The sequence below is a fragment of the Triticum aestivum genome, chromosome 7D (assembly GCF_018294505.1).
Source record: "Triticum aestivum cultivar Chinese Spring chromosome 7D, IWGSC CS RefSeq v2.1, whole genome shotgun sequence".
NCBI lineage: Eukaryota > Viridiplantae > Streptophyta > Magnoliopsida > Poales > Poaceae > Triticum > Triticum aestivum.
The window spans coordinates 563,458,407-563,472,893 of record NC_057814.1 but is presented as its reverse complement, the minus strand read 5'-3'; the positions used below and the strand labels follow the sequence as shown (position 1 = coordinate 563,472,893).

The 14,487-nt window shown below is 47.1% G+C and overlaps 1 protein-coding gene across 1 annotated transcript; it reads left to right on the top strand.

Moving 5' to 3' along the window:
• The first annotated feature begins 320 nt into the window (after nucleotides 1-320).
• On the top strand, nucleotides 321-3,075 carry LOC123169685 (homeobox protein knotted-1-like 11). The gene is made up of 4 exons (XM_044587561.1): nucleotides 321-1,409; nucleotides 1,508-1,641; nucleotides 2,513-2,593; nucleotides 2,700-3,075. Exon 1 carries the CDS (start codon nucleotides 533-535, stop codon nucleotides 1,013-1,015), a length of 483 nt encoding a protein of 160 aa, XP_044443496.1. The 5' UTR covers nucleotides 321-532; the 3' UTR covers nucleotides 1,016-1,409; nucleotides 1,508-1,641; nucleotides 2,513-2,593; nucleotides 2,700-3,075.
• Nucleotides 3,076-14,487: the final 11,412 nt, after the last annotated feature.

The window sequence follows — 14,487 nt, the reverse complement described above, 5'->3', positions numbered from 1 at the left end:
GAATCTTAGCAGCAGCGCGGTTAAGAAAAACACGCTACTACTAAGTTGATAGTAGTAGCGCGGGGTATGAAACCACGCTAATACTAAGTGGTTTCCACCGTGCCTACCGGAACAAGCAGTAGTAGTAGCGCGGGATATAAATCCACGATACTACTAAGTTGATAGTAGTAACGTGGTGTATGAACCCCACCCTACTGCTATGTAGTCCTCATGGTGCCCTCCCGCGACAGGCCGCAGTAGCAGCGTGGGTACAAACCCAGCGCTACTACTATATAGCTCGCGGAGGCCAAAGCCCAAATTCCCCTCCGCCTCGCCTGACCACTCCGCCTGCTCTTCCTCTCCTTTTTCCCAAGTCCCCGGCGCCGCCGCCCGCCGTCCCCACCAAGCACCACCCGTCCGCCACCGCCACCGCCCTCTCCCTCCTCCACTTGACCCGGTGGTACCACTCGGAGCGAGGCAGCGAATACGAAGCTCCCGCCTCTCCTCTCCTGCGCGCGCGGGGAGGGGACGCCTGCTGAATCATCGGCCGGCCATGGCGTACCAGTACCACCACCAGGACCACACGGCGGCCGCGCTGGGGATGGACCCGGCGGCGGCGGCGGGGAACCCCGGCGGCGGCTTCGCGCCAGGCCTGGGCGCGGGCGCGCCCGGCGGGTGGGAGAGGGAGAAGGCGGCCATCGAGGCGCACCCGCTGTACGAGCGGTTGCTGGAGGCGCACGTCGCCTGCCTGCGCGTCGCCACCCCCGTCGACCAGCTCCCGCGCATCGACGCGCAGATCGCCGCGTGCGCCCCGCCGCCCATGACCCCCGCCGCCGCGCCCTCCGGCGGCGAGGAGCTCGACCTCTTCATGGTGAGCTGCTACTACGAGGCCTCCTCGCCTCACGCCGGCCGCGTACGGACGCCCCGCGTCGGCTGGGCCGGGCTGCTCCGCGCGTGCTGTAGTATGTGTAGATTGACGCGGCGTGCGTGCGTGTGCGGTTCGAAAAAATCGGGATTGGATGGGATTCGGCGATGAAATTTCCCTGCTCGTGTTGGGATTGGGATTTCAAACAGGGTAGCCAGATTACCTTTTTTCCGAACGCACACAACATGTTTGATTGGTTGCGCCTGAGCTCATCTGGGATTAGCACTCGCTAATCCCCGCGGGTGGATTTCGTTAAAGTTAGCTTCTTCAGCTGCGAGTATTACTATGCTAGTTCATCCCTTGATTATTACCCATCCTTGTTATCTCTGAACTTGGCTGAATTTTGTTGGAGCATATTACTGCCATGTTCAGCTACCTAGTGGTCCAATATAAGAACAGAACCAAGGCTTGAGGACAGGGGCCATAGGGTGGGCACAACATCATTGTGGAAGTCTGCAGAATATTGATCTCTTTCTTTCAAACACACCACACTTCTTTACAATAGGTAATGCTACTTGTCTCAAATTATAAGTTGGCTTTTATTTTATTCATACATCATAGCTTGTAGTAGTTTACACCAACAAATATTCATCATGTTGGCAGTTTTGAACTGGCTGGGTGGCAGTGAAAGCCAGGACGCACTATCTGAAGTTCTGGCTGGCATCACGTCTCCCCTTGACACTGAGTTCTTTTGCAGAAGTGCTCATTCTGCAGCTATGTATGCTGTCACCTCCATGGTACGTGCACAGCAAACTATTCTATTTTCCTAAATTGAATTGTTAATGGAGCTGAACAAATACTTTTATCATTTAATTCTCATGTTAAGGTAATCCTGAAATGAGAAAAAGCAATGAGCTATTTGTATTGGTTGACGTTCATGACCTTTTATAAGTTGTGTTGCTAATTATGTACTGTTCCTTGACTGTTACTGGAGGCCAAGTTGGTATTGTTCTAAGACTGGAGCAAGGTTCTTATTTTTGTGGAACAAAACAGATCATGGTTAAATGGCGTTGTCACCTGGTTCAAATTGCCTAGGTTATATTGACAAGGCATTTTGCTTCTATTTCTAAAGAAGTGGATAGAAGGTTTAAACTATGATACATCATATCTGAGTTGGTTCGTACTTAGAGTTGGAGAGATATTTGCAAGTTTTTGAATGGTCCTATCTGTGGCATATTTTTTCCTGCCTACTTCACTTATATCAAGATATTTAGAAGACTCCACAGAAGAATTTCAGCAAGAATCAATAGCTTGTGTGATCCTTATGTCGCTGAGTTCTTTTTATAAACGTTCCATTGATTGAACAGTTGAAGAAGTATCATATGTAGGTAAACTGGTTAGACCTTTTAAAGTCTGCTGCTCTCACAAGTATATTTTGCATTATTTTCCTTCCCTGTGTGTGTGTGTGTGTGTGTGTGTGTGTGTGTGTGTGTGTGTGTGTGTTTACTCTTCTGTTGCTTTGAGTATTAGTACAGGCCTATTGCAAGGTTGGTTTAATGCTCTGGTTACTTAATTTGGCTGCTTACATATGGAAGCATAGTCACTCTTTGCAAATGCAGTGCAATTTAGCATCCATCTTATGCTACCTTGCAATCCAAACTCTTGCAGATCTGCTATGCTGATGACCGCTACGTCTGCTTTGCTCGAGACGAGGACAAGTGGGTCATATATGGCTTCGAGACTGTCGAGGTAAGTTACTCGTGACTCCTGGGTGTTGATCAAGGCTCTGTATTCTTTCTTGTAGCCATTTTATTCTTAACTTGCTGATTTGTTGGTGTGAACTTCCTCCATGCAGAGAGAAGATAGTTGGGAGCATTTGCTAGAACGCTGGTGGCGTGGCACGAGGCCGACATTGACCGGGGCCTGCTTGAGCCGAGGGCTAGGGCGAGGGACGTGACGGCGTCACAACTCAAGGCGGCGGCTGCCATCGGTCAAGTGTGGCTCGTCGAGGCTGCTCGATGTATTTCGTTGCAGCTGCAGGCCGCGAGATCAGGCCAGGAAGGCGCCATGCATTGACGAGTGAGCCAATTTTTGGATCGGACCATAACAACGTGTCTCAGTCTCTGACTTCTATAAGTAGTGCTAAAGTTTTGAATTTGCATGGCAAGAACCACTTATGTAGGTAGCTGACACGCTCAACATTGTGTTTACACTCTTACTTATGTAAAAGATATGAATTATACACCAGTTGCCTCTACAATGAGGAATTGTGATAGTAGATATGGCAATTGTGTGATAGAATGGAATTGATTAATTTTTTTTTAATTTCTAATAAGTTTGTAGTAGCGTGGGAAAAAACTGCTCGCTACTACTATTTCGTTAGTAGTAGCGCGGGTACGAAATAGTAGTAGCGTGGGTGGCACACGCTGCTACTAACAAAGTTAGTAGCAGCGCGGGTTTAACCCATGCTACTACTAACTATTAGCTGTAGCGCGATACTAGTAGCGCGGGTACCCGCGCTGCTAGTAGCCATTTTACCCGCGCTGCTAGTAGCCTTTTTCCTAGTAGTGCAATGAGCTCGGGTGAACAGTAAAACAAAAAAAAACAATTTTTTTGTGAGAAACATTGACAAAAGTTTTAAGTGCTTACAAAATTTCGTCATGGAATCACATTCCTAGAAGGCGTGGGGAAAAAATGGATACTCTGAAAATGCTAATTTCAAAAGCACATTATGGAGCACTGGTTTTGTGTTTTGTTTCCCCGCCTTACGGGGATGTGATTTCATGAATAATTTTTGCAAGCAGTTGAAAATTTGGTCAATGTTTGTCAAAAAAAAAATCAGATTTTTTTTTCTTTCGATTTTACTGTTCGCCAAGCTCATTTGAGCTCGGGAGCAGAAGGGCACTTTCGCGTTTAGCAAGTGTACCTAGATATTGTGGTGTGGCCACAAGGCAGGAAGAAGAAGATGCATAAGTAGAAGAAGACCTGGTTGGACTCTGGATGTGTTGGAAACTTTATCAGGGAAGGATTTGGGATAAATTCACGGTGCTTGTAAGGGCTTGGGGGAGAAAATTGTGAACTGGGCCAAAGATGTGCCCTCTTCTTGTGTATAGACCAATTTAGATTTATGGCTGCATATGCATCGTCCAGATGCAGAGGCCGGGGGTACATCCTCCTTTTCTAAAAAAAAATAGACCAATTTAGAACCTCACAGATTTTCTTGTATTGGGTTTATGTTGTGGAATTCGTAAGAAAAGACTGTTCCGTGGCTAGATGAATGAATAAATCATACTTCCTCTGCTACGCATACGGCATATCCAAAATATAGGAGTAGTATAGATAGGTTTATCTTTCACTGCAAGACCGTAAAGCTAGCATTAAAGAACTAGTCCCAAAACAAGTAGTTCAAAAGAAAACACATCAGAGGACGACTGCCAGTGAGTCAGTGACAGTGACCAGTGCCGCGTAGCCATAGCCATCGATGGTGTAATGTTGCTGTTTTTTTCTTTCTCGAAAACGAAAAAAAAATGTATCTCCAGCAATCCTATGGACGTGCGGGATGGGATAAAATACGGCCGGACTTTAGCCAATTACGTGCATGCAAGCTCTTTACACTGGTAGAAAAAAGCCCTTTAGTCCCGGTTCACAACAGCATTTAGTCCCGGCTGTGCAACCGGGACTAAATATGCGCGACTAAAGACCCCCCTTTAGTCGCGCCTCTTACGGACCGCGACTAAAGGCTTTAGTCCCGGTTCTTGTGGCTGACCGGGACTAAAGGCCCGTCCACGTGGGCGCCAGTGGTCCGTCGGGGCGGAGGACCTTTAGTCCCGGTTCTCGTGGCCAACCGGGACTAAAGGCCTCCTCCGCAGGTTTAGGGTTTTAGCCCCCCTAAACCTGGTTTCTTTTTAGTTTGGAGTGTTTTATTTCTTTTATATTTTATTTTGTGTTTTATTTTAATTTTGATGAAGTTTCAGTACACATATTCTACGCTACTATATACATGCATATGAAATTTCAAACAAGAAGAATTCAAGAGGAATATATAATATATATTCAATCTCGGGTGACCATATACAACTTCGAACAAGTTTCCATACACAATTAGGATGGATGACCATATACAACTTCGAACAAGTTTCCATACACAATTAGGATGGATGACCATATACAACTTCGAACAAGTTTCAATCTCGGGTATGCATATAAATTTCTTCGTCCTCGGTATAGTGTTCTCCTTTAGGATTGATGACTTCCCTCATGAAAAATCCTGCTAATTCATCTTGAATTGGTCGGAAGCGAGCTTCTGGACTAAGCCTCCTCCGCAAGTTATCCGTCGCCTTCCGCACGCTATCCGATGCCTTCCGCTCAGAGGTGTGTCTCCGGATGTTCTCACAAACATAGTATCCACATAGATTGGTCCCCGGTGGCTGCTTATCCACATTAACTAACCTTCTAAAATCTAGCTCATGTTTGAATTCACCGACAATTTCTTCCGAGAACCGTCTCCAAACCCTACAGGGCAAAGAAAATTAAATGAACAAGGGAGTTATTAGTTACTTGATATTAGGAAATGAACGAAAGAGACCGATCGATATAGAGCTCAAATGATTGAAAATAATTACTTTTGCAGCATTTTTCTCATGTCGGCCCAACGCTTTGGATCCGAATCCATAGAGTCCATGATTAGAACTCTGGAGGTGTGAAGTTCAATATTTAGCAGAATCCAGTGGAACCTGCGGACACGTTACATGCACAGTCATGCATAACTCATCGATTAGACATACCATGCATGGAGTAAACAAAAGAGAATGGGCACAAGAGAGAAACACTCACCCAAAATGGTAAGGAAATAGAATATGACTTTTGAGTTGATGCTTTCTAAGAAACTTGTACAAGTCTTTCTCCACGTCTTCGGGGTGATGTTGTAACACATGTCCATTAACGATATGTGGGTCAATGAACCCAACATCATGGATGTTTCTTATTTTGCATTCCCAAATCTTCAATCTGCATAATAGCGTACGCAACAATATAGTTAGGACAATATATATATATAGTGCAGGCAATGAAGAACGAGATGAGGTAGAAATAAATCACTTACAGAACGTAGCAACTCAGCATAGATTTGTCGAGGTCTCGCAGATTGAACAGCTGGAACAATTCACTCATATGAACTTGTGCAGAGTACCGTTTGGTGTGATGCACATCTGTAACATCCGCATAAACATATTCTTTGTCGGCCCATGTTATGAATTGCTTGTACCAACGTAGCAGATTTCGCATTTGTGGTGGTAGACTCTTTTCCCGCCCAGGCTCGACGAGAGGCCCATTCCGCACATATTGTAATGCTATCTCACATACTGGCGCATCCTCAAGGCCTAAGAAGGCACGAAGAGTCAAACCCATCTCGGACGCTTGTTTCATGGCACTCGCTACAGTCAATCCAAGTGCTGCCGCAGCTGCTATGATCTCGGGGTCCTCTTCCGGACCGGCTTTCACTATGAGCGGGGGGATCGATTGTTTCTTCTGCATCCCGAGCTGGTCAACTTGTTTCCCGCTTTTTTTACTTTCTTCTTTCTCCTCCTTCAATATTTTTGCTTGCCTACGAAGTTCATGTCCATAGTCGTCAGGCATATTCAGCTCGGCTTGGGACGGTGTCGTCAAAAAATCCTTAGCCCACTTCTTTTGCTTCTCAGTGAATACTTGCTTGGGCTCAGGCTCTTTTATCGCCTTCATATCCGCCTTCCATTTCTCATAATCAGCAGACGCAGCCAATTTGGTTTCAGCTTCACTAAGTTCCTAAGGCCTTGGGAGGAGAGGCTTCAGTGATGGCTCCGGTACCCTTGTGGTCTTAGGTACATAAGGGTCCGGGTTAATAGTCCAGGAGCGGGTTTCCTTGCTGTCCACCTGCTTCTGCTTCTTCGCCGGAGGTGGATTGGGGGGCGTCGTACCCGCCGGAGGAGGATTGGGGGGCGTCGTACCCGCCGGAGGTTGTGGATCGGGGGACGGCGTCGAATGGAGTGAAGGAGGTGTAGGTGAACCACCACGACCACCACCACCGCCACCACCGCCACCACCACCACCACCACCATCGGAGGGGGGTGGACTTGCTAGCCTTGGCGCCTCGCCTGGAAACACTATGTACTTCTTTTTCCATAGAATGAACTGGCGCTTGACATCTCCAAGTCTTCTCTCCCCTTCGGGTGTAGGTTTGTCAATCTCCAGGTCCTCAAACCCTTGGACTATGTCTTCCACCGTGACACGAGCATAGCCATATGCAATGGGGTTGTTGTGGTGGAGTGCTCCAGGTGTACAGGGTAAAGCACTGCCGCTAGCTACCTTCGTGGAAACGTTCCCCACGGGATAATGCAGATCACATTCTTTCATCTCCTTTACATCATCCACGGGGTAGTGAGGCTCCGGTGCACGAATCTCGATCATCGGTGCACTAGCACCAGGCGGGGCATCCGTGGAAGCCACGCTGCTTCTCCGTTGCTGGCTTCCGCGATCCGCTTCATGATCTTCATGCGGCCCTGCAGCCGATTTTTCTTTTACTAGTTCATGCACGGTCTGCTTCAACTCATGGAGTTCCGATGCAAACTTCGTCATAATATCTGCATCCCGGTCCGTCTTTCTCTTACGGCTTCTGTAACAGTACGGGTCATTGTCCTGGTAAAACCCTACTTTCCACGGCGCTCACTGGGGACGGGGGCGGCGGCGCGCAGGGCGTCGGGCGGCGGGCGGCGGGCAAGGGCAGGGGCTGCGGCGGGCAAGGGCAGGGGCACGCTGCGGCGGCGGCGGAGCGCTAAGGGCAGGGCACGGGCGGCGGCGGCGCTCACTGGGGACGGGGGCAGCGGCGCGCAGGGCGTCGGCGTCGGCGTCGGGGCAGGGCTTCGGCGTCGGCGTCGGCGTCGGGGCAGGGCTTCGGCGTCGATCGGCGTCGGGGCAGGGCTTCGGCGTCGAGAGAGGAGAATGGGAAGTGGCGGAAACTGCTAAGTGCAGTATATATACACATACCTTTAGTCCCGGTTGGGGAGGCGGACCGCTACTAAAGGTACCCTTTAGTCGCGGTTGGCCACACCAACCGCGACTAAAGGGTACCTTTAGTCGCGGTCCGCCTCCCCAACCGGGACTAAAGGGTTTTGGCGCCGCTTTCGTTCCCGCGCAGAAAGAGCCTTTAGTCGCGGTTAGGGACAACAACCGCGACTAAAGGGTACCCTTTAGTCCCGGTCCGCCTCCCCAACCGGGACTAAAGGCATTGTGCTGCTACGCCCGCGTCGAAAGTTTAGTCCCACCTCGCTAGTTGAGAGGGGCGCGCAGTGGTTTATAAGCCCCACTGCCGCTCCCCTCTTGAGCTCCTCTCCATTGCAGGCTTACGGGCCTAATTGTCACTGCTATGCCTGGTGGGCCTACTAGGCCTTCTGCGGGCCTGAATCCTGGCCCGTCGATGGGTTTCTAGTCGTATTCAGGCCGTGGTCGCCCAGTAGGTGGCATATTTTTTATTTTTTGCCTCTTTTTTGTTTTCTTTTTTGCTTTATTTATTTTGTTTTGTTTCTACTTACAACAAAAAACTTATTTATTTTATTTTGTTTCTAATTACTTATTTATTTTACTTTATGATAATTATTTTTGCTATTAAAGTTTCTAACAAAAAAAGTTCTTTATGAAAATTCTTTTAGCTTTCAATGATTTTGAACAGAAAATACTTCGATAATTTTAGTTGAATCAATTTTATATAATTTTAGTTTCAAAAATACTAGAGGTTGCTTATAATGTTTTGAACAGAAAATACTTTGATAATTTTAGTTTCATAAATTTTATTTATGTTATTAAAATTTATTTTATTTTGTTTGTACTTATATATTTTATTAAAGTTTATATTATTTTGTTTCTAATTCATTTTAAAATCTTAAAAATACAATTATATATCAAAAAATCAGAAAATAAAACTAATTCATTTTAAAATCTTAAAAATACAAATAATATATCAAAAAAATCAGAAAAATAAAACTAATTCATTTTAAAATCTTAAGAATACAATTATATATCAAAAAATTCAGAAAAATAAAACTAATTCATTTTAAAATCCCTTGAAGGTTTGACAAAAGGTTTGATACATCATTCAGTTCATCGACCAAATACAAAGTTTGGTACAATAAATTATTACACATCAATTCTTCCCTTGTGTCCCTGCTTGCTTACGATTGTGCCGTATCCATGGAGCATCCTCATCATTTAACTTAATGCTTGGGTCAGTGTTCACTTTGAAGGGCGGAATTTCACCAAACATATTATAATCTTCTGACATGTCTGTCTTGTCCTCCACTCCCACGATGTTTCTTTTCCCTGAAAGAACAATGTGGCGCTTTGGATCATCGCATGATGTACTGATCGTTTTCTTATCTTTCCGTTTCCTCGGTTTGCTACTCATGTCCTTCAAATAAAAAATCTGAGCGACATCTTTGGCAAGGACGAATGGTTCGTCAAGGTAACCAAGATTGTTGAAATCCACCATTGTCATTCCGTATTGCTCGTCCACCTTTACCCCACCTCCTGTTAGCTTGAACCATTTGCACCGGAACAAAGGGACCTTAAAGGAGGGTCCATAGTCAAGTTCCCATATCTCCTCTATGTAACCATAATATGTGACCTTTCGCCCATTCTCGGTTGCTGCATCAAAGCGGACACCACTGTTTTGGTTGGTACTCTTTTTATCTTGGGCAATGGTGTAAAATGTATTCCCATTTATCTCGTACCCTTGGAAAATCGTTATAGTCGAAGATGGTTTCTTGGCCAACATGTACAGCTGATCTCCAACATCATTGTCATTCATTAAATGTTTTCGCAACCAACTACCGAAAGTCTCCATGTGGGCCTTTCTAATCCAGGATTCAGGCTTCCCCGGGTTGTCCGAGCGTAAAATATTCTTGTGTTGCTCGAAGTACGGAGCCACAAAGCTGGAATTTTGCAGAACTGTGTGGTGTGCTTCAGTCATAGAATGACCGTCCATACATATCGTGGATTTCCTTCCGATCTTGCCTTTTCCACTTAGTCTCCCCTCGTGCCGCGATTGAGGAATACCAATCGGCTTAAGGTCAGGAACATAGTCAATACAGAACTCAATTACCTCCTCATTTCCATAGCCCTTGACGATGCTTCCTTCTGGCCTAGCACGGTTACGAACATATTTCTTTAATACTCCCATGAACCTCTCAAAGGGGAACATATTGTGTAGAAATACAGGACCGAGAATGGAAATCTCTTCGACTAGGTGGAGCAGGAGGTGCGTCATAATATCGAAGAAGGATGGTGGGAACACCAACTCGAAACTGACAAGGCATTGGACCACATCGTTCTGTAACCGTGGTAGATCTTCTGGATTGATTACCTTCTGAGAGATTGCATTGAGGAATGCACATAGCTTCACAATGGCTACTCGAACATTTTCCGGTAGGAGCCCCCTCAAAGCAATCGGAAGCAATTGCGTCATAATCACGTGGCAGTCGTGAGACTTCAGGTTTTGGAACTTTTTCTCCGCCATGTTTATTATTCCCTTTATATTCGACGAGAAGCCAGACGGGACCTTCATACTGCTCAGGCATTCAAAAAAAATGACTTCTCTTCTTTGGTAAGAGCGTAGCTGGCACGACCTTGAAACCATTCCGGATGCCGGTCATCTGGGTCTTTCAAAAGTTGCTGGTCCTGCCGTGCTTCCTTTGTATCATTTGTCTTCCCATACACGCCCAAGAAGCTTAGCAGGTTCACGCAAATATTCTTCGTAACATGCATCACGTCGATTGCAGAGCGGACATCTAGGACTTTCCAATATTCTAGCTCCCAAAATATAGATTTCTTCTTCCACATGGGTGCGTGCCCGTCAACTCCCCGCGGAACTGATTGTCCGCCAGGACCCTTTCCAAAGATGACTTTCAAATCCTTGACCATATCAAATATCTCAGCACCAGTACGTTCCGCAGGCTTCGGCCGGTGATCCGCCTTGCCGTTGAAATGCTTGCCTTTCTTTCTTACGTTATGATTTCGGGGAAGAAATCGACGATGACCCAGGTACACGTTCTTCTTACAATTAACCAAACGTACACTTTCAGTCTCATGTAAGCAGTGCGTGCATGCATTGTATCCCTTATTTGTCTGTCCCGAAAGGTTACTGAGAGCAGGCCAATCGTTGATGGTTACAAAAAGCAACGCTCGTAGGTCAAATTCCTCTCCTTTGTGCTCATCCCAGACACGTACACCAGGTCTGGCCCACAACTGTAAAAGTTCATCAACTAATGGCCTTAGGTACACATCGATGTCGTTCCCGGGTTGCTTTGGACCTTGGATGAGCACTGGCATCATAATGAACTTTCGCTTCATGCACAACCAAGGAGGAAGGTTGTAGATGCATAGAGTCACAGGCCAGGTGCTATGGCTGGAGCTCTGCTCGCCAAAAGGATTCATGCCATCAGTACTTAGACCAAATCTTATGTTCCTTGCGTCAGCTGCAAAATCTTTGAACACTCTGTCGATCTTTCTCCATTGCGTTCCATCAGCGGGGTGTCTCAACTCCCCGTCGGACTTACGGTCCTCTTTGTGCCATCGCAACGACTTGGCATGCTTTTTGTTCATGAACAGACGTTTCAACTGTGGTATTATAGGAGCATACCACATCACCTTGGCGGGAACCCTCTTCCTGGGTTTCTCGCCCTCAACATCGTCACCAGGGTCATCGCCTCTGATCTTATAACGCAATGCAGTGCATACAGGGCATTCATTCAAATTCTCGTATTCACCACGGTAGAGGATGCAGTCGTTAATGCATGCATGTATCTTCAGAACCTCTAAACCTAGAGGGCAAACAACCTTCTTTGCTTCGTACGTACTGGCGGGCAACTCGTTATTCTTCGGAAACATATTCTTCAACATTTTCAGCAAATTTTCAAATGATGAGTCACCTACACCTTTCTGTGCCTTCTATTTTAGCAAATCCAGTGTGCAGCCCAGCTTTTTCAGACTATTATCGCATCCTGGATACAACGACTTTTTGTGATCCTCTAACATGCGATCCAAATTCTCCCTATCCTTGTCAGTTTCGCAGCGTCTCCGTGCATCAGCAATGGTCCGACCAAGATCATCAGCGGGCTCATCATGTGCCTCTTCTTCACCTTCACCTAACCCTTCCCCACCTTCAGCATCATCCTCCATGAAAGTATCACCAAAATGATCATGATAGTTGTCATCGATATCATCCCCTTCTTCATCTTCTTCCATTCTAACCCCTCTTTCTCCATGCTTGGTCCAACAATTATAGCTTGGCATGAAACCGTGCCGAAGCAGGTGCATGTGAACGTCTCTTGAGGAGGAGTAACCCTTCTGATTCTTACAGACAGCACATGGACAGATAATAAAACCTTGCTGCTTGTTCGCATTTGCCACTACGAGGAAATCTTTCAAACCCGTAGTGAACTCGCCGGAGAGTCGGGGACCGTACATCCATTGCCGATTCATCTGCATTATTATTATATAAAGTATATAATTAACCATCATGCATTTGTTAAACTAACTAGCTAGAAATAATACAAATTAAACAATGAACTACACACATGCGTGTTTTATCAATGACACATGAAAGGTTCAAGTTGCTAACCGCGATCGCGGAGGAAAAATAAATGAGAAAGCTCAAGTGTGGCTCGGACACTTCATATCATGTTTGTTTCAGGCTCTCGGGCATTTCATCGAACACCTTGTGTGCATAGGAGGAACCAAAAGCAAACCCACCACCCCCTTCTGAAAATTGTGAAGTGAGCTGAGTGAAGTGAAGTGAGCTGAGTCCTATATATAGGGATGGGCCTTTAGTCCCGGTTGGCCTGGCCAACCGCGACTAAAGGCCTTCGGGGACCTTTAGTCCCGGTTGGCCAGGCCAACCGGGACTAAAGCCCCTCCCGTCCGCCAGCTGGATGGGCCTTTAGTCCCGGTTGGCCTGGCCAACCGGGACTAAAGCCCCTCCCGTCCGCCAGCTGTCGACCGAGCGCGCTGGGCCCAGATAGTTGGTCGCGGGTCTCCTTCCGAACCGTGACTAAAGGCCCCTTTTGTCGCGGTTCGATTGTTTTGGGGACTAATGGGGGCGTATGGAAGCCTCTTTTTCTACTAGTGTTATCATTGATTGATCACATATAAAACGGCAAGCACATGCTCAAGTTCATATAACCAGGACAGCAAACGTTCTCAGTGGCAGGACATTCAGTCATAACAAGCTAGCTACTACGTAATAGTATGAAGGAAGGATGGTCTGGCATTATTTATTCTACTTAGTTAATATATATTCTCAGCCTGGGCTGTGGCCGAACATGTCTTGTCCTCCATCATACCACCTTCATCCTCCAGCAGGCAGCAGTCCAGCTCTCATGGAGCGGTTCCCTCTCCGGTGCCGTTGGCCTCGCTGAGGTTGCGACCATCGGCTGCAGCTGCAACGGCCGCACCCATGTCTGCCAAGATTCACCAGAAAGAGGAACAGTCAAAGAAACAGTTAAACTAATTTGCAGAGAACAGATCGCCAAGTAAGCTAGCCTGCGGAGTCGGGCATAAGCTGAAACAAAGACGGGAACGAAGCAGAACTCACCAGCGGGGCCAGCAGGATGCTTGGAGCAAAGCGTCTTGAACTTCTTTATGCAGCCATAGTGGGCTGTCTTGATGCAGGTGAGCTCTCCATTGTGCTGGAGCCCGCACTTGCGGTACTTATTGCAGTAGCAGCGTCCGAACTCCGCAGCAGCTCCAAGCCCAAGCGCCCCTTAGACCAAGAGGAAGGAGATGAGAGCGACCAACGCCAGGGCCCTCAGCCTTCCACCGCGGGCCGCCATTGCCTGCGCGATCGAGCTCGCAACTCACAGCGGGAGTGATGATCGAAGACAAGTCAGAGTGGGAGAGCAGTGGGAATGTGGATGTGTGGAGGTGTGCGGCGGGCGCCTGAATTTGTATAGCCCAGCGGCGTCCCACTGTTCATCCAGCGGACTCTACTCAGTTTCGCAGACTGATCGATCGGTGCGCGTCGGATCCTCGATCAATGGCAAATGCCAGCGATGATGCACCGCACTAGCTTTAATTTGTTACCGCCTGCTATTCTACAGGGTTATTAACAGGCGGGAGAGAGTAGGCGAGACGTCCATTCAACCTGCTCTTCTTGGCAAGGGCATGGCGTCCCGGGTTACCAGTTTTGGCACCACTACACAAGCATGCAGCGTCTGAATGTCACAAGTGAACGCATGAAGTAGACGCGTAACTGAAGCACAGCTCAGGAACGATCAGTTTTAGGTCAGTGCACATTTTAGCAGTATCCCACGGACAGACGTATCCTAAGAGCAGGTGGACGGACAAAATGTCTTGGACGCATCGATGGGTACGAACATGTGATAATGTTCTGCCTAATATATACTGATTGAATCTGCGCGTTACAAGCGATTTCCGGTTTTGGTATGGTAGTGAACTAGTGATCACTGATGCCTTGTGTGGTTCACTGAAATGAGCCGAGTGACGGCGTCAAACGCCTGCAGACAAGGTCGCGATCGGTCAATTTTGTACTACTCCAACATTACACCGTCCTGGTGGGTGCATGTTCTTCGAGGAAGCACTGGTGCTTGTCTTTTGCTGAG